This window comes from Oreochromis niloticus, linkage group LG16 (assembly GCF_001858045.2).
Source record: "Oreochromis niloticus isolate F11D_XX linkage group LG16, O_niloticus_UMD_NMBU, whole genome shotgun sequence".
NCBI lineage: Eukaryota > Metazoa > Chordata > Actinopteri > Cichliformes > Cichlidae > Oreochromis > Oreochromis niloticus.
This window is the reverse complement of record NC_031987.2, coordinates 10,205,451-10,233,223: the sequence shown is the minus strand read 5'-3', so window position 1 is coordinate 10,233,223 and position 27,773 is coordinate 10,205,451. Positions and strand designations below refer to the sequence as shown.

General features: G+C 37.5%; 2 protein-coding genes across 5 annotated transcripts in view; one reads left to right on the top strand and one right to left on the bottom strand.

Annotated features, from left to right (window-relative positions):
- LOC106097784 (serine/threonine-protein kinase pim-1) overlaps positions 1-27,773 on the bottom strand; it is a 459,832-nt gene that overhangs the window by 209,333 nt on the left and 222,726 nt on the right. The gene's annotated exons all lie outside the window — the stretch shown is intronic.
- Positions 1-27,773, top strand: part of thsd7ba (thrombospondin, type I, domain containing 7Ba) — a 182,929-nt gene that overhangs the window by 34,742 nt on the left and 120,414 nt on the right. For all 4 annotated transcript variants that reach the window (XM_025904052.1, XM_013271403.3, XM_025904053.1 and 1 more), the window contains exons 2-3: positions 5,329-5,665; positions 8,991-9,167. In XM_025904052.1, the coding sequence (XP_025759837.1) occupies positions 9,008-9,167 (160 nt within the window). In that variant the 5' untranslated portion in view covers positions 5,329-5,665; positions 8,991-9,007. The remainder of the gene's footprint in view (positions 1-5,328; positions 5,666-8,990; positions 9,168-27,773) is intronic.

Sequence of the window (27,773 nt, the reverse complement as noted above, 5' to 3'; positions counted from 1 at the left end):
ATGCAATTATTAGACAACTGTTCATAGTAACATGAAGAAAAAACAGCTTGAGAAATCAGTTTTTTCACGTTTATTTGTTACCCAATTAAATTAAATTTATATAGCACCAATTCACAGCAACAGTCACCTCAGTCCATCCACTTGAGTTCAGTAACTGAGGGTTAGTATCACAGTTGTATATGAATGAAGTCAGCTGTAATTTGGTGTTTCCTCTTTTTTCTTCTCCCCTGCGGTGTCCCCCTTCTGTCATCCTCACGGAAACCCTGAAGTAAAACCCTGAAGTGCTTCACAAAGATACTAAAATAAAACACAAACCTTCATACTGTACTCACACCTATACAACCAGTATTAACTTCTTCATCTAGCTCTTGGTAAAACTTGCAAATTCCAAACAAATTTCACCGCAACTCTGTTCGCTCTTTTAAGATGAAACTATAAAAACTTATCAGTGTTGTAGATGTTATGAAGATCATCACGACGTAGAACAGGGATGCCTTGCAGTACAATGGCGCACTTGTCTGTGAAATCTGGCTTGCAGAACTAAACCATGAACAAATGGATTACAACATCATGAAATGTTCAATGGCACAAAAAACTTTCAAAAACAATAAAAGCACCATCTTGTTTGAGCAAACAACTACTGACCTGAGAAAGGAAAACTCATAGGTTTATTGTAATCAGCAGTAACGAATCAAACCATTCATAAAATAATGTAAATTTTCAACAATTTAAAATAACAGTTTAAGTTTTACAGGAGTTTAGTTTCTACTCACTCTGCTGGATTTAGGCTCTTAACTTAGGGTGACCATATTTGGATTTCCAAAAAAGAGAAACTTGGCCCAGTCATGAAGAAATTTAATAATGGTGACTGCTTAAAGAAAACTTTTACATATTTAAATGATGCCTTCTCTGTGCAGTTAATAAATGGTGAAATAAAAAATGTCATATAGGCTTTTACAAGTCAACAAGTGCAAATAAGGGGACAGTTGGTCACCCTATCTTAACTCAAATGTTGTTATTGGGTCATTTCATCTACTGTACATCCTAATTTGCTTATAATATATAATAACACAGAAATAGTTTCAGCCATACAAGTTCAATATAATAATGGGAGAACAAACTATGGCGTGAAGTCAGGCCCTTATAGAAACAGTAATGTTTCTATACAAATTATACTTAAAATAATTGTCAGATAATTTCTTGACTCGTCCGTGGAGAATTTCCATTACAATGCACCAACTACGAATGCGCTTTAGGTGGTGAACTTCAAACAGGCCATCGGGTTTCTAGCTGTCCACATCTGTGTCCACAATACACAATTTAGATTTGAAGTTAACGAAACATTCCCAAATCTGCTGCTCTTCTTCTTCTTCTTCTCCATCTTTTCGGCAGATTCAGCACAGTTTAATGCAGTTTCCTTTTCCCCCCATGAAACAATGTCATTGTTTCCTTTGTTGTTACTCGATTTAGCTCAATACAAGCTAGGATATAATTCATTTCCAAAAAAAGGTAAGTAATGTATGTAAGCCATGAAAGCTACTGGAATTAACAGTGTACAGTGAGGCAACTTAAGCTCTTTACAGTGTTTTTGAGGGAGACTTATCTAATTCTTATCAAAAATGTTCACATCAGTAAAAAGGGAAAAAGCTCATTATTTTGCAGCTTTGTTCTGGTTGTGCTAATTTGACATTCTCGAGGTCCTTTTTCATGTCTGCGATGAAATATTTATGGTGTGAAGAAAATATTCTGTGAGAATTATCTGGCTATCAACACAATGCTCTGTGGCTTTGTGTTAGGCATTGCATCAATTGGAATAAATTTTTCTCTAAAGGCCATTGATTCACTTTGAACAAGGAAATCTGTGAACAATTAAAAGGTGCATGAATATCTACCGGTGAAATTTAACAGCTTTTACATGCCTAAAACCACTTTGATGCCCAAAGGTGTCCTTTTACCTTCAGCAGTAGAATACATCAGACAGGCTTCCAAATGAATTTCTGTCAATTTTTTGGGATGAACATTAGAGGCACAGTAATTATTATTTTCTGTCAGAGGTTTGATTTTGATCAGTATAGCAGAGGAGCTTGTATGTTCAGACAGCTGTGGGCTACAGCTTTGCCTAGTTTAATTGTTCCTTTCATCAGATACAGAAATACGGAAACATTGATGAACTAAAATCTTCATATTATGGCTCAATTTAAAAATAGACTTCACCAAACACCAAAAATCCCCTCAAAATACTTCTCAAAACAAAAAAGACTGGCAAAAAGATTTCCTCTCTGTATAAGAGTATGTCTGATGTCCTATTACATGTGACATAACTCATTTGATTAAGAGATTCTCTGCAGCTTGTGCATATTTAAATATCATATGGAGCATTTTTGTCTGATCACATTTACTTTGTCATTTATCTTCCAGGCACTGACTGAAATTCCAGCCCAGCTCAGAGTTATTTTTTTTAATAACCATACAGAAACTGAGAAAAACAATCAACACATTGTGATAAAAAAAGATCCGAAAAAAATCAACAAATAGATCAGAATTAAGATGGTTGGTATTGTTTATTTGGTGACACTTATGGGCATGGCTTATTTATATATGTATTTTTTCGCCTGTTATCAGTACTGTGACCCCCGTTGGGTCGCTTAACTGGCCATACCACTGCATCTATAGCTCACGGAGGCAGGGAAAAAGAGCCATAGTAAGTTTGGTGCCACAGTGATAAACATGCAGCTGATTGAGTTCACAACCCTGGCTTCAGGAGCAGCTGCTTGGGCTGCCAGACTGTTTGAGGTGCTGGCAGAATTGAGATACCTCTCTCTTTCAGATACTGCCACATACAACATCTTAACAGTCTGGGACTGAATTCATGTACGCATTGCATAATATACTGTCTGTTTTAGTGAGGTGATTAGTGACTTTGCAGTGCAGCTGTCTCTGATGTTTGTCTGCCAAGGTACCGAGCCGGGAACTGGTTTATGATATGGTGAAAAGCTTGGGTCTGTGGATGCTGCCAAGCCTGTTCATTAAATGTGGAGCTTCTTTTGAGATGCAGAATTTAATTTATTCAATGTTTGGATCAAAGTCTTAACTCTAAAATGTAACAGCAACTAGAAATCATTTAGCAGATGGCAATACACAAGGAATGGCCAAGTTCAGTGTATCAGCTGATGTTTTTGGAGCACACATTAGACATTTATTTTGTTTTATATATAGCTGTTCTAAGTTTATATTGGCAAAATATCAAGGTCTTGACTTCCAGCAGTGAGGCAGGTAGCTGAGGAGGGATTAGCAAATTTCACTTTATTTACAGTTTTTATAGTAATAGTACATGTATGGTATTAATAGTACTTATTAGCAGTTTTTGGAAAAGCTATGAAAGACTATAGAAATCATTCCTCTTCTTTTTATATACTCATTTTTTTATTGAATTTTTGTGAACCTCTGCAAACGACAAAACCACCAGAATACTGTACAGGGGATGGACATTTTACACAACCTTAATGTCATTTACAGACCTCAATAATTTCAACAAACACACTCGCACACAATGCAGAGCAAACACTCTGCCTTGTCAAGAGAGCTTTTAGCTGTGGGACTGGAGTATAGTGCCAAGCCAGGCGAGGTAAGCTCCTGAAGGGAGGTGAAAAGCACAAGGCAGGTTTAAGGTTGGAGGCAATTGTTGTCAGGAGAGAGGATGGCAAACACTTCTGCCTTTGAGCTTAACTTAAAGGTAGAAGATGTTAAGCAGAGAAAGCTGAAGAGACTGCACTGACCCAGTGTCAATCAGATGTGGTAGCTTAGGGTAATACATAACCTAGAATTTGAACTACTACACTTATTTAAGCTAAAGCAGATACTAATTTATTTTAATCACCCAGTTTAATTACTCTTTGTAATTGCTAAACGTGAAATGAGGTAATCAGAATTCATTCATGTGTGATGTAAATGTGTATATTAAATTAGATGCCATTCTGTCAAAATGTTGATGAAATATTTCAATGAAACACTAAATTTTCACCCCACTGTGGCGCTAGATAAGGAGTCGCCAAAATTAATCACCTGAGGACTCTGCATCAAGTTTGTGGGAGTTCTTTGAGCAGACTAATGGTTATTTTTCAGTCTGGACTAAAGTGGTGGAATCACTGATTAACAGACTGGCAGTGACATCCCTTAAGCCGCATTGGCAAAAACAAAAGTGGTCGATTTAAAGCTCCCAGGATTGTACGAAGATGCCGTATTGTCCATCTTAAGGTTATTGTTGTGATTTAAAGCACACAAAAATACTTATTACATTATCAACTTAAGGGAGAAATTCACAAGCAGTAAGAAAATGATATGTCGCACATGCACCTTGACTCTAATAAACAACAGACTGAATAAAAAAATGAATGAACTGTGTGTACATACTTGAAATTGAAATGTTTGCAATTGATTTTTCTCCGTCTACCAGGAGTACCTTTCTTCCACCCTATTTGTTGGCTTTTATTAAGTTAGTTGCCCGCTGGAGGAGGAGGAGTGCAGCTGCAGAGACAAGCTCATTTGAGCCACAATGGAATGGCAGGGCAAAGCACTTAAAGGCCTTGGGAAATCAGGTCATTATGAGCCGTGGTTTTCAGGAGTATGACCAGAAAGGTCAATAAGAGAGCATGGAAGCACTGAGACAAACTCAGAAGGCGTTAATAGGACTCAATTTTCATCTGGGTGAGCTCTCAGAAAGATCTTGGCTAGAAGGCTGACAGGTTTTCGTTGAATATTATGGAAAGCAACTTCAACTCCTTGATTGTCATTGTCTTACATGCCCCCCTGGAGACTGAGGGATAGACAAATAATCACTGCAAGCCTTGCAGATTTATGTAAAATTTGTAGACAGCAAACTCACCTGCTGCTATGATGCACAACTTGCCCTTCGCCTTTTTAACAGCAGTAGGTCTGAAAACTGGAAACATAATAATCCTTTTTTCATATGCACAGAAACTTTCTCAGGGATCTTTGCGCTGAGATGAAGAGTAGAGCGAATACGAGAGAACAGATGAGCGCAAAATCACAGCAAAGTCCTACCTCTGGACCAGTATTTGCTGATCGTGTGTAAAAAAAAAAAAAAAAAGGACGTTGCATTCATGTCATGCATCTCTGTAGAGCTTCCTTGCATTTTCACACTGTTATTCATTACTACTTGCCTTTTGCAGCTCGCGAGCTATCAACTGTGTATCATGTGAGACATAAATAATAAAATGTCATTGCATGAGGCGTCAGATTTTTGCACTATAGTTGAAAGATGTGAACATCATTGCCTCTTTTTTCCTTGTCTGTTTTTGTCTTCCTCAGATTCCTTACAGTAGCTCGGGCTGACTTGTGCCAACCAGAGTAGGAACATCAGTGGGTGGGTGCTTGACAGAGCCAGCACCGGGGAGTTAATACCAGTCACTGCTGCTGGAGGTGTGACACAGTCCCAGCCCACAACACATTGATTCACACAGGATTAAGCCACTGCATGATGCTTCAGGTTGAAGGCCTGGTGCAGGTGATTTACTCTCCCTGTCAAACTTAACATCTTTGGACCCTCCTCTGCCCTCTTCCTGCTTTTGGTGGGACTACTGAAAAAGCATCTGCTACTGTACCAACCAGATCACCGAAAGGGATGACTGGCAGTCATCTTGCTCAGGTACATTTTACATCATATGCATGGTATCCAATTAAGAGTGCAGCTGTTTATGAATTTAGTTATCCAAATGTGCGTTTTCTTTATTTTAAGGGTGGAAAAAATATTTTTTTCAGAATTTATGATCAGATTGAAACTAATGCTCAACTGTGAAGATGCTGACTCCCACGATTCCATTTAAACTGAATGCAGGGATTGAATATAGAAGTTTTATACCATGGAAATATTAAAATTGGACTGAATTCCACTCATTTTGAGCTATATATCTGTGCTCTTTTGTGTTACAGCTGCAATGAAAATTCAAAAGAAGCTAAACCTTCTGGAAATGACAAACACATTTTATATTATGAAGCTGTCACCATCCATTCAGGCAACATAATAGTGACATTGTCTTTGTTACAGTTCTGAATAGAATAAAACTCCTGGTGTCAAAGGAATTAAAGAATCAAATGTAGTGCAATACTCTTTAAATACCAATCTATACAGAAACAGAAGAAACCGACTGCTAAAATAAGCCTCGGATCAAAGGAATACAAAAAAATGTGTTGTGCATTTGTGATTCTTTCAATGCTGTCATGGTCATTCCTGCCAAGGAGAACATCTGCAAAAATCAGCTCCTTTGGATGGGGATGGATCTCTGTTTTCATATTGCCAAACCCAATCAAAAACAATTACATGCGCTGCAACGTGGAAAAAATACTTGCAGCTGTGTTAACCTGAATCCACTGGATGCAACACACAAAGAATGGCGCAGCGATATAGATGGGAGTTTAAGCTCAGAATCTGAAGCGGGAATGAGCTGGTTGGCTACATAATTATGTGGAAATCCAGAGAAGAGGGTGGCATCTCCGGTAAACAGACTGGGATCAAATGCCTTTGTTTTCACTCCAGACAGAACAGGGTGTTTGGCTTATTTAAAGAGAGGCTGGAGGATCGCATGGTGATTGTTCAGAGCCTTGGCATACCAAATTAGCTTTTGCCATTCATTTGGAAACATCTAATCAAACATTAATTATTGTGACCACCTGTGAAAGGGAGGGCTGTAGAGTGTTGCTCATCTGCTCCCTTATGCTAGCTGCAGGGTTTTTCTCGCTGAATTCAATGAGTGGGCCCCAAACAAGGACCACAGGAGACAGAGGAGCAGATTGCATTCCATCAGATCGTGGAGTATCTAATAAGACTCACACCAGCATCTGAGCCATGCTGCTGTTTGCCAGGTTTTCTACGGCCACTGAGAGCCTGGCATGATTCCTTTGACCCAGATATTTAGCAGCTTAAGAGCTTTTCTTTTTTAAGATTTTCAGGATAGCCTGTATTACTCCTCCTCATCCTGAGATGCGCTGGCTGGATGAGCACAATTGCTGCTGAATCTCGCAAAGATATCTTGCAGTAGAGTAATCTCGATTGTCTACCTTTTTGTAGTTTGAAAAACAAAACTGGCATGCCTTGGGGTCATGCTTGTTTCCATTGCTTGTTTGTGTTCAAGACCATGTTTTCCAATCAGTTGTGACATGGTCTGTCAGCCCAAGAAGAGTGCTGCTTGTCCTGTGCATAGTCAAATTAGAGTGGCTGGAGGGTGGGTGTAATATAGGTGCAGTCAGGTATGGCTTCCAGAGCAGTGCAGCCCAAGAGAATGGCTAGTAATCAGCAACCAGAGGTGTCTAATTGGCACATGGCTGTGTGAGTGCCAGACTGGTCTGCTCACTCATCCAAGTAGAATACATCTTCTAGCCATCAAAAAATGTGAGACAAAGGCAGTTCTAATAAAAATTGTGAATACATTATCTTCAGAGTGGATGAGTTATTTAAAGGAGAATGTGGAAGAGATGGAGAGGGAGACAGAGCGGGAGCGAAAAAGAGCACTCGCTGTTCTTTGCCTGACAGAACCCCATGAGGCAAATTGGTATTGAGAATAGATACAAACAATAGTTATGTGTTGAATTGCCAAACCCTTGGGCCTGAAGCCCTCCAACACACACAAAAAAGAGCAAACCATTTTGACTATAGAATAACACATCAAAGCCAGAGGAGAATTGGACAGTCCATCAAAAACTGTGCATCTGGCAGCCCACTTCTGGGCACCAAGCCATCTCCATCCAAGCATTTCTTTCTCATTAAACAAATTTTACCCCCACCAAAACATAGCTAAAGCAGCAAAGTCAAAATCTAATTTCCCTGAATGAAATCAAGCAAAAATAATTCAGCTGCCAGCGCTTTCACAGGCACGCCATGTGTAAATAATCTTAAATCTCAAATGGCTGCTGCCTCTCAGAAGTTAATCTACCATTAGATACTCTCTATGATACTTACTATCGTATATTACTGGGACAAAATGTAGAAAAGCCTCTCTGTTGTAGTGATCTGGATTGTCAAAAGAAAAATTAAAAACTTGTCCCATACAGAATCGGTAGATTAGAAAAATGCTTACCACAGTCGCACAGATTACATCTATTTTCTGACAGATGTGACTTTGAAATAAAATAAACTCTCAGTAATGTTAGTATTGGATGTGTGGATCACCAGCTTAATGCCTCTGCTTGCATAAACATAAAATTTGTTGCTATTCTTTATGTGCTGCAAATTCCCACAGTGCCCAAATCAGCTGTATTTGATATTAAAACCAATTTTTTTGCTAAACCTATGCAGCAGAAATTGCTTTTGTCTCATGTTTTATGATTACAGAATGTCAAAAAACTGCAGGGGAGCTCAGTGGGATGATAAGTCAATAATAACAAATCTCTCAATACCCAAGTGCTACAGTGTAGCAAAATTTGTTTTTGGAAAATGAATCACTGCAGTCATGAACACCAGTCTTTCAAAGCATCAGGTGTTACAGATTTAATTTCATATTCATTAATTTTGCTGTTGGTGCAACACAATTAGAGGCCTAGTGAATCCAGGACTAATCCTTAACACTCCTAGGACACGAATCACAGTAGCAGGAGATAGGAATAAATGAGCTGCAATAAAAAGGTACTAATACCCTGTATTACTCCAAGCTTAGAGTCTCCCCTTCCATCAGTGCTTGTTTCCACACCTCCTTTGGGAGGCTGAGATACTCTTGCCACTCTGTCTAATTATTTTTGATCTATGTAGGTGGAGAAGAAGGCATAGTATCACACAACTATCAACTACAACAGTAAAACTATTTTACAAGTCAAATCTTATCCATCCAGCACTATGATCCATGTGTGAAAAAGTCTGATGGACTTTGGAAAGTGACACCAAATATTACATTTCTGGGCTGGAGGATTCAGTGGGAAGGTGGCCAAGGTTTCTGATCATATTTATGAATGAGCTGATGATGAATTTCATTTTCCTCCCACAGGAGTAAGAGAGGAAGCAATGGGCTGGACTATGACTCTAAAAGATGACTTTGGGGTCATTGCCTGGACACGGCAAGCTGGGAGCTACCTCAGCCTCTTCCTCCTCTTGTCTCTCTTTTCCATTTCTGTCCGTTCAGACAACGTGTATCCTAGAGACCACCATTTTTCATGGAAAGCAGGTAAAATATGTATTCTACCTTATTACAAGTGCGTTAATAAAGGTCCTGTTTTGACTTATACTTAAATTAAGATATGCAATCCACCTGCTTGCATGTAAAATAACATAATTTTGTTCTTAATGGTAATTTAAAAAGTCAAATCTCTTTGAACCTGTTGAGGATCATGGAGATAAGATGTGCAGCATGTGGAAGCACACATTTGCACACATGCATTTTCAGTGAAACCAGTTTTGTGGGGAAAATATTCCTTTTCTTTGTGACACACATTGGACTGCAGTTGGACATCATCAAGCCTGCAGGCCCAAGTGCCTGGGGTGAAGAGAATAATAATGCTTTTTTTTCTCGTAGAGTATTCACTCACAGCCCCAAAATGACAAGGATGGTGTTACTATGGTTGTTACAGTAGAGTGGCATGGTTATTAAGATGTTGAGGCATATGAAATAGTCTTCCTGGCATGCTTAGTGAATTTATGGCCCCAGTTATATATAGTAGACATTGTTGTAATGGAAAACATGCTGCGTATTGTGCTGTACAAATCCCTTATTCACACACATTCACATGCACTCATACCTAAAATGATGTTTTACATCTGCTGTGTGTTATTTATGCAAATTATTAACATTTTTGTAAATTAATCACCTTTTGGAAACCTGTACTGTAAGCTGATGTCATTCTATTTTAACAAGAATTTTGAGGCAAACTCAGAATTCATCCTTTGTTCGCTTCACCAATTCAATTGAAAATGCATTTGCAAAGCAGCTTGAGGAGGAAAATTTGGCCTTCCCACACAAAAGCCCCACTTGCTGTGCGATTAGCACTTTCATTTCTCACTCTGTGGTTGGGTAATGACACTGCCCAAGTGATAAAGAGATTGATTAATTTCACTTGAAAGAGCTTATGTTCAAAACGGATGTAACCGGAACACCAAGTGTGAGGATTTGACATCCTTGCAGAGCTAAGATGGCTTATAAGTTGTTTCTTAAATGGAAATGAAAATCAATTTACAAAGAAGAAAGGGAATCTCAAACTTGACATACCTCACCTCTGAATAAATCCTCCTAATGTCTGTTTGACTGCAGGAAAACTGTTCGTCTCAAACTACCGTTATCACAATGCTTTGATTTGAACTGCGGAACGACACAAACTCGAGTCGCACAAACACAGATTGAACACTTACTGTATTCGCATTGTATTGTGCTGATGAATGTCATTGATGTGAGCCACATATTTGTCTTAATGTCAGCAGCAGCTCGAAGCTTAATGTATTAACTTAGACTATTAGGTTCATGTTGGCAAATATTGACAGGAACCATTTGAATACTTAATTTAGCTGACAGGCAAATCTTTTTATTTAGGAATTGTCATTGTAGCGAAGATCTGTTCTCAATTAGCACAGCCACCCTTTTGTATGTCTGGCGTGTCTAACTAGGCCAGCAGCATTGTGGGGTAAGTCTTTTGTGTGAGCCAGTTCCCAGAGCTGTGGCTAAGCTGCGAGTCTCAGGCTGAAACAGGGAGCTGCAGCTATTTAAGCTTGACCTTCATCAGTGTCTTGAAGAACAAAATAGAACAGTGAGACACTGCTGCTAATGGCATTATTATTTCACCCTTAAAATAAATTGCTAAAAGAAATTCCCTTTAACATCTATAGATAACTTTCCTGGCAGTCAGCGCCACATTTCCAGGGTCATAGTCCTGTTTGCATCAGAATGCAGATATCGCGAGTGGAGCATTTTAAGTAGGATTTATTTAAGCATCTGCTTTTAAACATGCCACCGTGCTCATCCGGTGTCAGCTTTAGTCTACTGAAGTAAGTAACGGCTTCTTTTCCAAGTTTTCAGTTGTCATCACTTAGATTAACGTAACATTTCCAAAGAGGGTCTAAGGTGTTGGGATTTAGCTCTCAAAATTTATTTGTCTTTTTCTATAGTAAAGAAACAAGAAAACTGTCTTCCTGGGTACGTGTGAGCGCTCATCCCAAATGATTTCTATTATACATCAAAGCTTGTTTTTTTTTTTCTTTCTAAAAAACAAAAATAAAACGACACCCTCATTTAAGTTTTCATTTTCCTTCTTTGACTGGGGAACCAAGCTAGTTCAGGAAATTGAGATATCTTTAAATCCCAGAAGAAGAAGACGACATTGGTATTCCAACATATTTTAACAGTACACTGGAGACTGCACTTTCTATTTTTTTTTAACTAATATTATTTCCCTATTTACACCTCTTAGTTCTTCCTCATTTTATATTCTACAAACTATTATTTTATTGTATTGTTGGCTGGAGTCTGCTGAAAAACTCCAGGATGTAATCTACTCTTCATCTAAATTATGTGGGAACCTTCAGCAGGAAGATTCAGCTGAAGGGCAATGATTTTCAAAAGATTGAGAAATCAATAAAGGTTTTCCTTAATGAGAGAAATCTCAGCTGCTCCTGGATTATTTAAAGGACTTACGGGGCTGAAGCCCCAGGATCCAGTCTGTAAATCATCTTAAATTGGTTCAGCTTAAAAGCGTAAGAGTCCCTGCTGCTTTAAAAATGTGACTTAATTGAACTTGGGTAGAATAATTTTTTTAAAAACAATGTGAGCTAACGGAACTTGGAGAATCAGGTTAAAGAAACCTAAGAGATTCAGTTGGCATCTCAGCAGCTTTGTTTTCAAATGTCTGTTTTCTTCAAACTCCCAAAAAACAAAGGATGATGGGGAGACTTTCAGGTGCACATTGTTTTAAAGTCAAAAGACTTTAAAAGAAGAAAAGTTCTAAAGTTGTGTAAGAATAACAAAACCCCTCCAAAAACAGCACAGATGTATTTAAAATTCAACTTGAAATCAACAGAACATAATCACCTTAGTTGATCCCACTTAATTCCCATATAAATATAGGGACCCAATGGATTTGCTGACAAGCTATGGTTAAAACAATCATTACAGTGCTGCATATGTGAGATGTTTGACTGTAAGAAAAAATAAACTCATATGTGCTTTGATACAGTCAGGCAACATTTACATTTCATTTCAGGGTCTGAGTGTATTTATTTGCAATCTCACCACACTGTTGCACCATCAAAGCTGAAATCAAACATCACTGCTGCACAGAGCTTCTGTTGTTTCTCAAAAATAAGCTCAAAGGAGGCAGTGTGCAAGGATCAAATCTTTGGGGATTCACTTTTAACCAAATGGCACTGAATAATTTACAGAGGTCTTTTTTGATTTACCGTGGCAAAGAAAAAAACACACACACACATTAGGCAAATGTATTTTGAAGCAGTTAACATCAGTTGATAAGATGTTGCAATTCAACAGTATCAGGTTACACTCAGTTGCAGTAGTTTTCTTTTGCAGACACAAACAAATCAACCTGTTAGTTATTACTTCTATAGTCGGTCCTATGGCGTGCAGGTAGGTGAATTGTTTTGCTTTTTTTTTACTGGGCATCAAAAGTTGGCCTGACAAGAGGGACATTCAAGAGCACGTCATGAATATGCACAGTAATTATTATGCACAGTACTAGCTAGAGATGTGTTCATTTGAAGTTTTGCAAGTAGCAACAGGGAATAACACAAACAGTAGATACTCTGTTGTGACCAGTGGCACTGATTCAAAAGGGCCTTCACAAAGAAGATTAGTTGAAAATGACAAATGACATGTTCAAAAGGGGAAAAAAAAGCTTTTTGGAAATCAGAGAATCTATTTACAAGCACCCACTGTAACCTGATTACTCACAGAAGATGAATCCAAACAGTCCAGAACCCATTTGGAGTGCATGAATTCGGCCATTCCACCTTGAACACACAGTTATTTATACTTCAAAATATCTAGATACATCTATGAAAGATGTTATTGTATTTCATCTAGGTATGCTGTTAGGCTCCAGTATTCTGTGGCTGTTTTGGGGTTGTAGCCTCGCTAAGTTGCTCAAAAAGATGTTTTTCAGAAATGGGATCATGTCACTCTCACATTAAACATTAATAAACACACAATAACACAGACTAACCGTCCTAAGAAAAGGCAGGATGCTGCTTTTAGCATAAGGCAATTTAACCCCCTTCAAATGAATATTAGAGAGACTGATAATAACATGAAAAAACTCACTTCTAAGTAATATTGATCTTTTTCTACCACACTAATTTGTTTTAGGGTGGAAAAATCATTATAGGATGCTGCTGAACTGAAAGCTCCAACAGGAGGTCGAGTGTAGTAGCCAACACCAGGCAATCATATATGTTTGCAAACAACAAAAGCGAAACCACTCACCCATTAGCGCATAATCCATGCTACATAAATATCATGTTGCGCTTATTACTCACAAATGATCAGCTTCACTACCAGAGCTGACAAGGATGTAATTAGATTTTATGTATTTCTAATCAGCATTAGAAATAATAATGGTCATTTGTTCCCTAAAACCTAAAATTGTGGCGCATCTGGAGGAGGTCAAGTCTCTTTTCCAAACACAGCTTCCTAATCCAATGAAACAGATCATTTCCCCAGTCAAGTGACAACATCAGTTAGTAACGCTGTTAAATTACACTTGTTTTTTCAGCTAAACAATATGACTGGAAGGACTGCTCTCAAACAAAATTACATGAAGTTGAAAATATATAATGCATACTTTTACCAGCACCATGTTATACAAACCTTTATTTTAGGTTGGCTCATTTGTTGTTTAATACTGTTGTTAATTATGTCACAAATGACTCTGCACCTGACCAGCAGCCAATCCACAGTACACTGAACTCCTGTGGGTGGAGGGCAGACCCATTAGCACTTTTAGGTTATGCCTGACTGGGTCCAATGTGTTAAAGCCACCAGACCTGTGTCTAGGGTGACAACCTGGTAACCCCGTCCCAGGCCCATGTCACTTGATCACTTGATCTCCATGTCGGCATAGAGGTTTTCTCAATCAATCTTTGTCTGTTTCCTCACCCAAGACCATTTAACCACCAGTGGCAAACATAAACATACAACCCACTGCATCAGGACAAGTTGTCAATTTCTGGAGGAGAGTTAAGTTGGTTTGGGCATCTGAAGAGTATGCCTCCGTGATGCCTCCTAGGCAAGGTGTTTCAGGCGTGTGGTACTGGGAGAAGGCCCTGGGGCAGACCCAGGACACACTCTGGAGATTATATTTCTTGGCTGGCTTGGAAATGCCTCATTCACCTCCCAGATGAGCAGGGAGGGTAGAGGGGTGATTCTCTGCTAAGGGAATTCTCTGCTGCCCCGATGACCCAAACCTGGATAAGTGTCAGAACATGGATGGATGGATGGATGGATGGATGCGGTCACCCAACACTCCTAGTACTGGCACCAAGCCTGGATCAATGGCCGGTGGCAAACCCTTGGAAAATATGGGAGCAGTCTCACTTGCAGAAAACTGCTTGTCAATTAACTGACTTGAACAAAACAATCAAAAATGAACAAGTGGCAGAATTAAAAAAAAATATTGTCAGCAACGCTGTAAGTGACAGCTCAATTATTTATGAATTATGAATTCAAACCATGAAGAAGGTGATTTTTGTAGTGCAGTAACAAGTGTTGTAGAGCTCAAAAACAGCTCTCTGTAGAGACAGACCCTTATCAATACACAATTAGAAACAGATTGGTGTTTGAAGAGTGTTAACTCCTAAATACATGTGCCGATCACGTTTCTTAACAAATAGACTAAATGACTGAAGTAAACTCTGAGCATAATTTTAAATCAAGAGATTTCAATTCAGAAGTCGTGTTTATGCACTTCCAAACTGAAAACACACTTAAAATAAACCCAAAATTACAGTTATTGCAAGTTATATATTTTTATTATGTTGATGACAAACAGTTACATTGGCTCCACTATATTCCAATACAAAGTCTCAAAGTGTACACGCAGATCTTTCTCCTTAATCCAGCCGACATCATTCCCATAAAAGCCAAATCAGTAAAATGGGGAAGAGGAAACTTTTAATTCAGTGAGTGAATTCAGAGACAATCCTGGTAGTCTAGTCTCTTTATGATAAACTGAATGGATTCACTTCATTATAGCATCAAACTGAGGAAAAACCATTTTCATCATTTTTCACCATGAATTTTAACAGGATTTAACAAAGCTACTTGTCCACACTCTGTTATTTAATGGCTTCCTCCTCGCTCGATGTATAATGCATTAGTTTGTGTCATAGCAGTAAATAGGTGTGAATCAATGGTTTCTTTGACTCATTGAAAAGTGTTATTTATTAAGTTGTTTAAAAATAATTATTCCGTGTTTTCATTTTAAGTAATACGGTATCTGTAGAGTGTTGTGATAAAGAGACTAAGCACAGTCCTTTTACAAATCACCTCTAGCCCACAGTTATTTCTCAGATCCAGCAGGGATAGGATTCTGTGCTTTTGTTTATGGATTACATACAGATATTCATTATTTAGTCTCATTTTGTTTGTTCTAAACAATCTAAAGTAAAGATACAAATGTGTCGGAGATGGCAGGTTTCCTAAAAGTTTAATGTGTTTTTAGAAAATATGCTCACAGAACTCATTTATTTTAATGCAATCATAACAAACACCACTGCCAGGTGATTTGTCCTGCGGGCTCTGGCGTTGTCAGCAGTTTGACAACAGCTGTGGATCCTTGTCACAGTGGGATTTCTTCTGCCGCAAATGAAGAGCTTTAAAAGTAAATAAGCTGTGATTCACACAGGGAGGAAAACGGCTGGTGCTGCACAGCTCTGTGACAATGCAGTGATTTAACAAACTATTTTATTTTAAGTTTTAGATTACTCTTCTTTAGCGGCAAGCCACAGCAGTTATTTTTTGTTTTGTTTTACTGCACAACAAGATCACCCTGTTATTAAATGGCTCCCTCTCTAACTTAAAATTCCATCCATACAATTTTGCAGAAGAGTAAAAATAGGGCGTTTGTTTAAATATTGTGTTGTCAGAAATGTCTCAGTTATGCACAAGGTGTCCTTTGGTGGTGGTGCGTGATGTGCCTAGTTATGGCATTAGTTAGATGCAGCTGTCACTCCCAACTTGTCATTTTTCCCCACAAAGTAACATTGGTATGAAAAGATCTTCTTCTTTATCTTAACCAAACAGCAATTAGATTGCCTAATTTAGTAAATGCATTTACCTTCCAAAACCTAGTCAACAACCTTTTAGATCCTAAACCTAACAAAGCAGATTTTAGTAGAACTTCAAAGAAAACTAGACAGAGATGTGGGGTGGGGGGCAAAAACAAATGCAGCACAGAAACAGGCCTGAACTATGGGTTGTGGTAAATCTATTTCATCTTATAAAACTATTTCAGTGAGAAAATACTGTTTGCAGGAAATAAGCTAAATCTTCTCGACCCTGATGAGAGGCAAAGTCATGCAGCACAGTCCGAGATAAAGACAGTGTTAGCACCCCCAGAGATACTGACAGAGGTGGAGCAGAGTGAGCAAAACCAGAAGAAGTGGAAGAGGAATGCTCATTAGACGTACTAAAAGGTAGTGTGGCAGACAATAATGAATACAAAAAAACATGTACTGTGGTCTGATGGCCTTGGAGAACAGAGGCAAACCGATCATTAGCCAAGACATTGAATTTGACAATGAGGAGATATTTACAGCATGGGGAAAATGGAAGTGACAACAAAATAGACCAGCACGAATAGCTCTTATGACACTGAGGAATGGAGGGAAAATATAAGAGAACATGCAGACCTTCCTTACTAAATTTATGCATGAACTTAATTTCCTGTGGAAGGTACTTAATCTGAGTGTTTTCTCTGTTTGCCTTTGATAAAAACCCTCAAACTTTTTAAATATTTCTCCTATTTTATTTGTGTGCTATTAATTATGCAGGTTGCCAAAACAATTCAGCAAATTGCTACAAGTATGTGCAGATGTTATTCCATTAAAAATTGAATTTTTTTTTCTGCTTTCACACATGTCCCTTGGGTTGTGTAAGCCTAGTACACAAAGTCAGCCTGATTAGGACGAAGGTGAATAAAATGCAGCATTGACTATTGATCTGAATGCACCCAATTTTTTCTTCTTCTTGTTTTTTTTGTTAAACCACTCATTGCATTTTTAAACATTACCTTGGGTATGTCTTTGACAGAAAACACCAAGAACAAAGTTAATAGGAAACAAATTATTTCCTTGAAGTATTTCAATTAGATCACCATAAAAAAAACCTCACATTTATTAAGGGCAAGCTGTATTATTTAAGCTATCACAACCTTGACAAAATCAGTTTTGTATGTTGATTGTTGACGTGAGATCTCATTTGAACTTGCGTCCTTCCTTTTGACTGGAATGGAACAGACTGAGGTTATCATAAAAGCCGGTGGCTCGTCTCATGAGAGCCACAAGGCAGTACAATCCAAGCAGTCAGATCCTTAATCCTATGAGAATATTCTCACAGAACAGTTAGCTTTCAGAGCAGCTCTCCTCTCTGAAGTCTCTTTCAAACGAAGCGAAGGCCTTTCACATCACTCTTATACAAAATGTTCCAATTCTGAACAAATCTTCCCCAGTTTAAATTTTCCATAAGAGGATTGAAGGAGGAATTGGCAGTGACACACAGCCATAACTAGTTTGTAACAGGAGACAGAAGAAATTATAAAGAGCTCCTGTGGCTACTGGGTATATCCAGCCTGGAGTGTCACTGTAGAAAAGATGGGAATCAAATTTGGAAGGTCATTACTGAATAGCTCTTGCGGCTTCAATTAATACTGATATTGAAATACATAAAAGGCATGTCTTGGTCCTCTGATTTTTGTCAGATGAAGCCCCATGTGTGCAAACTTCCTTAAGACACGACTCCCATATAAATGAAGGCAGTGTGAAGGCCGTTGAAACTTTGCTTCATTTTGGTCTCTAAATAACTCTATATAATCATTGAATCATTCATAGAATATAATCATATATTCAAATTTGACTGATTGTAATCAGTTAGCCAGATTCCATTTAAACCATTATAATAGGCATGCACAAAATACAGTTCAATTTCCAGAGAGCTGAAATGAGTGTCTGTGAGATCACATGCCATGCAATTGAATGCTTTAGATATAGTATAATGACCAATAAAATGAACTAAGAAGTAATAGATTACATAAGATACATTTCTACTACAGTAATGCAACAATGCAGAGCACCGCTTTCACGATTTTCAGCGGTGCTCTTGCATCTCTGGAAAATCACATATGGATTACACAACATATTTTCCAGTTCAGTCATTTATTGGTTCTTTGGGAGCAGGGCGTTATACAAATTTCACATAAATCCTCGTACATCATACAAACACAATTAGAAAAAGCTGGGATGCTGTGTAGTCTGCAGTCCATTAATTGTCTAATGCCACTTGATAACTCTTTGAAATGCATTTTTAAGACATTTTTAGTACAACCTCAATTTTCCATGTATATAGCCCATCATCACATTCACTTTAAGGACTTTTTTTGCCTTTAGAATTACCATGACATGAATGTCTTTAAACAGTGGGAGAAAGCCATCGTACCCAGAAAAAAACCCATGCAGAAACAGGGAGAACATGCACACAGAAAGACCAGACGAGTCAACCTCACAAAACTTTCCTGCTGTTAGGTGAAATTACTAACCACTGCACTTCTGTGCAGGAGTTATTTTTGCTGATACTTGTGACTGAAATAAAAGCAGAGCAAAATTAGTCGTTTAGAATGAAATTTGAGAATGCAGCTATACCCCACAAGCATTAAGTCACAATAGTGAAATTTGGTTAGTCAACATCTTCAGATTCTTGAATGCAAATGAAGTAAACCTGCTGACAGGATGTTCTCCTGTTCTGCTGCTGCAAACTGGCTCAAGTGCAAAGATTTCAGTAAATCAGCAGTGAGGGGAGTCAGGCAGGAGCAAGCCCTTCTCTTTGATGTCTTACTGGAAGTTGGGAGTATTGAATTTTGCGGCTGATGTTAGTGACCTTGTACTTTGTGTTTTATGCATGTCTGTGTAAAGGTTAGGCACAAAAAGAGACCATAAAAGTAATTTGTCACTGCATGGAATGATGGGACAAAGCATCTGATATCCTTGGTTGCACACTGCAAAATGAATTAAGCCTCAGTGTCACAGAGTATTATTACTCTATCATTCTGTTCCTCATTTTTTGTTGGGTTTCTTAATATGCTCTATAAATGCTCTCTAGTGAGGAAGCTTCATTGTAATTCCAGATTAAAAAAAAATAGAAGGCCATTTGCTGCTTTAACAAAACATGACACGCCTGTTGTAATTACACTAGCTTTAATGAGATGAACTCTTTGCTCTGCAAAAAAATAGCCTGAAAGTCTCAACCAGACTGAGGCAGGATGAATACAGAGAGAAGCAGAATATAGCAGGAGAGCAAAAACCTAAACGCTTAAAAAAAAAAAAATCCTTTTGTGTTCGTCTTCCTCATAGTGCATTTTCCTTGACAAGCTGCTCTCCATACTAGAGTGCTCTATCTTTGTCAGCACAATTGTTTATACCCCCTACTGCAGACAGAGCTAGAAGTAAATAGGTTACCAACTGATAAGATTTCCCATTTCCCTGGCAAGTTACACTTATTTCTATCACTGTATCCCCAACTGTTTGATAATTAATGATGCGGTATTTGTTTCCTGAGCTGGAGGTTTCACTCCACAAAAATGATCCTTTCTGTATTATAAAGGAGGGGAACTCCTTTGTAATGCATTACGCATAGCAAGAGGGAAAAAAAAAGGAAACTGCTAAAAATGTTCTTTGTGTTTAAAAAGCAGCCTCTACTGAGACCTGTTAAAATAGCCTCGTCTGTTTACTGTGTATTTGACCCGGTGGGGAATGCACTAGAGAGACAGCGAGGTGAAACCAAATGGATTTCATTCTTACCTGAGAAACACTCCCATATGAGTCATTTTCTGATTGCAGAGTGCTGTCTATCAGGACCGCTTGTTTTATTTTACCCTTTGATCAACTGCTGTGCTGAAAAAGACGAGTAAAAACAGAAGGTAAACAAGAGGGGAGTGGAAAAGTGTGAAGACAGGCTGAGAGCCAGGGGTTTGTAGATTGGCTATACTGCCAGCAATAGTAGCCAATGAAAATGACACAGTTTTAATTATGGAACATGTCACGTTAAACAGAAAATTGAAAGTCATGCTTACAGCTATAAGATCTGGATTCAGCTGCTAAAAACAGTCTGCTTACAGTAACTATAGAGCACATCATTTACATTGTACACACAAGCATGTACATCATAAAATAATGTAATTATATTCATAAAATAAAACAACATAAAACAGAAAATAAAACAGAAAATAGTAAAAAAAAAGAAAATCTGAGACACTTAAAACTATTGTTATACTCTTAAATGCAAGGCTTATTTTTTTCTTTTATCTGTATCCTCTTTTTAATAATTGTGCTTTATGCAGTTGTTTTTTAATTCTTTTTGTTTTCATACTTTCCATACTGAGGTTAGTTACTCTTCAGTGATTGACGGTCCCACCTGTGACTCTCTACACCCACTGTTTCTGTTTCTACTTCTGTTTACATTTCCGTTTCTATTTTTTGCATCAAGAATGTAAAAGAATTTCCCTGAAGATGCCTACAATTAAACACATCCAAAATCTTCTGAAGAACAATTCACAAGATAAATAAAACTACTGTGATGTAATGTGTTTTTTGGATGGAATGCAACTTCCAATCTTCCTGCACTCTCAATCACAAACTGGCAGAAGTGAATGTAGGACAAACTACGACCAAACTCCTTCCTCAATTCAGTTTAGTTAATTTCAGTCATAATGTCTCTGTTAATTTCTTTAAAAATTAATGATTTCACAAGTTTCACTCTTAAGTGTCAACAGTAAAGAAACTAATATTAGGGTTTTTTAGAAATATACGGAACATTATTTAAGCCACAACTTTTAAAAGATTTTCCACTTACTTTTCTGCTGCATGTAATTTGTTTTCATTCAGCGTTATCATTTTGTTCATTTTCAATTGTCCTGTCCTGAACAAATGAGCAGCTGAATAATTCTTTGTTGTTGAGAGCAGTGGGAGAGCTGGATCAACCTATTGGATTCAATGGGCACAACAAACCAATTTAATTAATTCTGTTAATGCTTGGCTTTCATTCTCTGCCGGTTTTTCTTTTTTTTAAGAGTGACTTCTTAATCACATTGTAGACTTCACAGTTTTCAATTTTGTGTTGTACTTGTGAGATGAAAGAGGGCTTTTTCATAAATGAGAAAAAATTAAATCCAGGAGACATCACTGGTCTTACATTCTAAACATATATTAATTTTCAGGAAATTAAGGGCAGCGGTATGATTATTGTGTTTTTATGATCTTTCTAAACTATACACTGCATTGATGTACATATGTGGTTAATGTGACCAACTCTGGCTGCTGAATCATATTAACTTTGTCCTGCATTCATGATAGATTCTAGCAATCTGTAATGGGAAGGTGGAACCTGGCAAGCAGGAAACTGAGAGAATACAGCTGTTTAGTATGTGTGTAATGATGAAAGTTTTTCCAAAACACTAGATTAGTTAGGTAAAAGTAAAAGTAGTGTAGTGCATATGTGTAATATGACCCTGTATTTCAGGTATACATTTGACAAACTATAATATCATGCATGATTTCATGCTCTTGACAGTGTTTATGTTAACACAACCCCAAATGCTGTTAAACGTATTGAAGGACTGTTGCACTGTCTGTAGTCAAGTTCTTCAATTTATGCTAATATTTAAAAGCTAATTGTCTAGCTGCCTCTTTGTGTTATGCAGGGAAGTTTTATTAGTTTCATAGGTATTCAGGTCCTGGACAATTAAAGGCCTAGAACATAACTGTCTGGGCTAAAAGCTAGTTATATTTGCTTAAAAAAATAAGTTGAAGTACATAAAATCTTCATTTCAAGATTTAAAAGCAATAAGACAATCAACTTATATTGGTTATACTGAAAGACCAAAGTGATGTATATGTGTATGAATATACACTTGTTTGTGTGTGTGTGTATCGTATATATATATGCCATGTCACATACATAAGTCACATGGCATTTGTATTTTAAAAATTAGACCAGGTATCATGTTACATATTTACAGTTGTTTTGTGCACTTGATTATGTAAGAAAGAATTAAACTGCCTGGGGTAAAACTGGTCTACATTTAGTGAGCAACATTCAGGGCTATATGAGGGCAAGAACAAAGATACAGTGTTATATTCTATCTACTTCTCAGAGGGGAGCATGAATGTTTTAATCATATTTCACAGTAGTGATATTTTAGAGAAACTGAAAGTAATTATAAAAAAAAACAGACCAGTGCTGAATTAAAACAGAGGTAGTTGACAGTGTCAGTGTAAAGTATTTCTAATTGTTTTTGAGATGTTTTAATATGAGGCCAAATAGTCATACAGCCCATAAACCGCACAGACCTTATGCCTTAAAACGAGCCACTGTGACAGTATTATTGGTAATTGATTACCTTTGAATGTACCTACTATATATTTGAGTGTTTCTAAAACAAAATTTAACCAATAATTTGTAACATTTAGCATGTTGTTGATCTTTAGAAGTCTCAAAATGTCTCTAGGGTAGTAAGTACAACTGATTTTTATAATTATTCATCTCAACAAAGTTGATCCACCTCAGGATTACATCTCCTCAGCCTCCACCTCAGAGTTGTCTTAAAAAATATTATTGAATTTCGTAAACCTGAAGTTGTAATGTTGAACTTGTGTAGAACTCAAGTGGGAGCACAGTTCACAGAGATTTAAATGAGGCCCTTACAAAGTTGCATTTCAATAAGATGTAACTAGGGGAGAGAACACTAGTGTGATGATAAACAGACAGTGGTGGGAAAAGGGTGCTAGTGGGTTTTGCTGTAGGGATGCTTGGGGGGCTTCCCTTGATCAGGGATCATGCTCTCTCTCAAAATGGCTTTTTGGCAGCATGAGGCCCGAGCCACTGAATGGCAGAAGCAGCTCAATGACAAAGTTAGATTATTCAAAGATGTTCCTCATCACAAATGAACTTCTAGTTTGAGCGGAAACTGTAAAGTTGTTAAAGTTATGTGTAAGTCTGCTATTTCAGCTGAGTTTGCATCCAGCCATCCATAGGAGAGTTTAAAACAAATAAATAAAACATTTGAAAACTGTGGATCTCACAATATGTTTGTATATTTTATATATATATGATGATCCCTGCCTAATTTAACAATATAAGGTCAGTCCAATTACATTTTGGATCAGAGCATGAGCATAATTGCATTTACTTCAGGTTATTCTCTTATTAAGAGAGACAAAGAGAACTGCACAGTGTTCGTGATTAGAACAAGACCATTAGACTTATATCTGCTGGCAATAAAATCATCCTCGTCATTAGTGGACCACAGGTGCTACAGGGAGTGCCACTCTCACAAGCTGAACTCATTATAGAAATGAAAATAGACTATAGCCTGCACACACTATCGAATTTCAGCTAAGATTTGTTTTAAACATCAGATGAAATAAAGCAGCAGACACAGACTCAATAAAGTCAAGAGTGAATACGTCGCTTTATTTGTCGTGAACTGGAAAATAAATAATGCTTTAGTTTGTCAAGGTTGGAAATGTTCTCCTCTATAGCTATGAAAGTACAAAGAGTTAAATTATAATATCAGTATAGTGTATTTCATATCAGCTCTGGAGAAATGGCTGCAGAAGTCACTGTTGTGATCTTTAAGGAAAAATGAGCACATGTTCTTTGGCAGATTTTATAAAGTCATGTGTGGGGCTTTGTTTTTAATGGAAAGTGCCAAAAAGGACACTTAAGGTTTTGCAGGAGAAACTTATTGCACATAATTAATATAAGTTTGACATGCTATGCATCATTTTCTACCCTAGACGCCCAGCACTTAATCATGAGGAAAGAAGCCGGTTGAACTCTTAATTAGTATTTGTGGAGTGATGTTTGATCTGTTATTACCTTCACTATGAAGGCAACATGATTGACTCTGTCTTTGTGCGTATTAGATAATAGCTGCAAATCTTATCCCAGTTAACAGTTGACAGTTAAGCAAATATGTATTTTCTAATGTATTAATGATCCACTTTTAATATGAGTGTAGACAATAAGGATGAAGAAACCAGTAACACTCTAACAATGATTTGGTCATTTTTAGTTGTGCACTTATTCGTGTTTTTTGGTTTTTAGTGTGTCGCCCACAAAAACCATCTTGACTGTGTTTTTTGCAATAGATTAGTAACTACTCATCTTTGAAACGCATCTTTCCTATTGTGTAATGGATGAGCTTAGTAATTATATTAGGGAAAAATTGAAAATGGTTATGACCGGGCATGTTCATCCCAGGGTAACCCATCATTAAAGAAGCTGTTACCTTCAAAACGGAAACGCATATATTTTAATTATTGAGCTGTCTTTGAATCTGTGTGACTTATTATGATTATGATGACTGCAGGTGGAGGACAGGTGGGATCTGCGGAAGGTTTCAATGGATAAGCCTTTAAAAAACTAATCTGCATGAGAAAATTGGTCAGGGGATTATTTCTTAATAGAAGTAGAAATATCCTTGATTAATGTTCAGTGAACTGTAAAATGCCAGTAAAAAAGAATCTCTTTCTGACTTGTTTAAATGAGTTTTAGCTTTGCAGCTGGAAGGTGTTTGTTTTCATGATCCGAAGAACTGGCATCACACTTACTCAAAGGTTTGCATCCTGGAACTGTTTACACTCTCCACTAAGAATAAGGCTGGATGTTAAGTTTTGATTGGTAATGGTACCATACATTCTAAGTGCAAGAACCACAACAGTGCATTTCTTATGCTAAATAGCATATCTATGTTTGTACATGACACCTAAATGGGTTATATGTAAAGGATTTTAGATTATTTCTATTTTAAAGCACGGCGCTGCTTAGTATTCATGATTAAAACACGACCATCAGGCAAAGAAATCTGGTGGCAATCAGATCATCCTTATGCTACTACGAGGGACTGTGTGCTGATATAATGAGCTGAACTCATTATTGAAACAGAAATGAACTACAGTCTTAACATACTTTTTAGCCTAACAAGGTCTCTCTCTCTCTCTATACATATATATACACACACACACACACACACACACACACACACACACACACACACACACACACACACACACATATGTATATATGTATATTTGTGTGTATTTGTGTGCATGTAAATTTAACTGTGAGTACAGGCAAGTCAACTTTTTTAGAAGAGAAAAAGGTTATAATAATAAAAGGAATGTCTAGCAAGAGAATAAATGTTAAAGGGAAACCCAAGCAGTGGCCATTATGAGAATCCTTTTAGCCTAGAACCTGTTGATAATTTGACTACACACTTACAAAACATAATTTCTTCTTTTATTGAACCAAAGCACATTTTTTTTTCATCTGGAGACCGTTTACCACCAGATACTTAGCAGATGATGCGTAATTGTCCAAAATTAGGAGATGATCACAGTACTTATTAGTTTACACTGTTTAGTCTAAGAAGCTGTATTTCATTCTTGCTTGTAATGAAGTATGAAGCATTAGTTTTAATCATAGCATTGTTTTGATCTTGATTTTATATTTTTGATCAATTCAACATTGTATTGACAGAATATTGGCAGAATATTTTGAAAATTAACTTATAGTTTGGAAATCAGATTTATTTATTTTGGTAGAAGAAGCCATTTTGCACAGTGGTGAATACTCAGTTCACACTAAGAGCTGTGAATGCCAGTGGCTGTGGAAGTTTTAATTTTTGCTTTAAATGAGAGTTGGGTGTAGTTATGAGCCAAAAATTCCATGCCACACACTCATACCAGTTGAGTTGCACCAGGTTTTATGATATTTAAAATCTATGCATTACACCCACATTTCCCTCCCTGATGTTCGCTTACATAACTGCCCTTCTTATTTTATATGCATTCAAAAATGGAGATGGCAATGACACAAGTGTTGAACATATCGTTTACACAGTCAGCGCACACTTCTTAACAGTTTTTTTTTTTTTTGGTTTTGTTTTCACACAGTGTGGGGGGAGAAAAAGAAAAAAGAAGCAGCCCTGTTTCCAGTGAGAGCTACAGTAATCAGTGAAGGATTCAAAATATAGTGTTGCATTACAGTACTGCGGATGAAAGAATGTGTTTGATAGCTAAGCCAAGCCTTTTTAACATTTTGACTTTTTTTTCTGAGCTGCTGACTGACTGCTCTTTTGTGATTCAGTCAACAATTTCGTCAGGATCACTTGAAGCTACGGTTGCTCTGTGGAGCAAGTGGACTTGCCAGAATAAGCACTGCTATAAGTCCAAGGATTTCCATTTTCATTTTTCAGCTCTCCTTATGTGGATTTCACAGAGCACACAGGCATCTTGTTTTTAACCTTTACAATCATCTACATAATCGTTGTAACAGCATGCATTTTACTTACCACAATTGCTCTTTTTGCTGTGTATGTGTCTGAAATAACAACATTTGTTAGGCTCTGCATCCAGTCTGTAGTGTTTGAATGTATCATATATACATGTGGATGAAGGATGTGGACTTCTGCTGCTAGTAATATATTGTTTTCGCCACAGCTTAGGTGAGCTTAGTTTTTCCAAGCATGAAATGTAGACAATGTCAGGAGACTCAAGTCTAAGCATCATCGGAAGTTGCCCTTTTGAGCTACAGGACAAAATCGGAACTTTCACTACAGGAAATCCACTGTTAGATTTAGATGAGGAAGCTGCCAGGGTAGAGCATGCAGTAGGCAGGACACAGGATGCCCACTGCCTTGGTTTTGATATCTTACTTAGACTATTACTTGTGCTTTTCTTATAGAGTAATCAGACATCACTGCTGGAAGGCTGAAAGCTGTTAAAAGTCCAATCTCAGTGCGCTGGATATTCACATTCTCACATCCATTTGTAATGTCTTGAAAAGTTCAGGACTGTGTGAAAATATGTATAGAATAAGCTGAGGTCCAAAGCTGTTTAGTCCCTTTTGGTTGCAGTAATGTAAAAGCTGGCCTCTTGGATATGTCCGTGCTGAATGTTTTCCCAGTGCAACTTTGACAAAATACCACAAGTTCAAAAGGCATTTGGAGAAGAAAAAATATTCCTATCCAATAATACCTCTATAGCAAAAATCACTAAAGCTCTTACAGCTAAGTGTTTGTCCAATATTTCACAGCAATCCATACAGCAGACTCAACCAAAACACTTTGGCCTACTTGTGGTATTCACTGAAAAAAACAGAGGATAACAAAGCAAAATGAGAATCAATGGAAACAATTACCATCTGCACAAAATTCTATGACAGTTAATCCAATTACTCGTGGAGATATTTGAGTCGAGACCAAAATGATAGGTATTACAGAATAACAGACTTACTTTACCATCCCAACAGTGCTTCGCCTCTACCAGTTTTTGCCTTATTTGCAAGATGCAGTCACAGTGCTGTTCTTGTTATCAAAGAGAGATTAAGGCACTAGCAGCCATCAGAACTCTCAAACTATCCATTAGTCTTTCGCCCATTCCTGTGAGCGGGTCCGGGAAAGAAATATGAAGTGTCTGCATATCTCTAATAGACACGCTGATAACAACTACCTTGCACAGTGGTTGATGATTTTGTTGGGAAGTCCAATAAAGAAAGCCCAGAAAC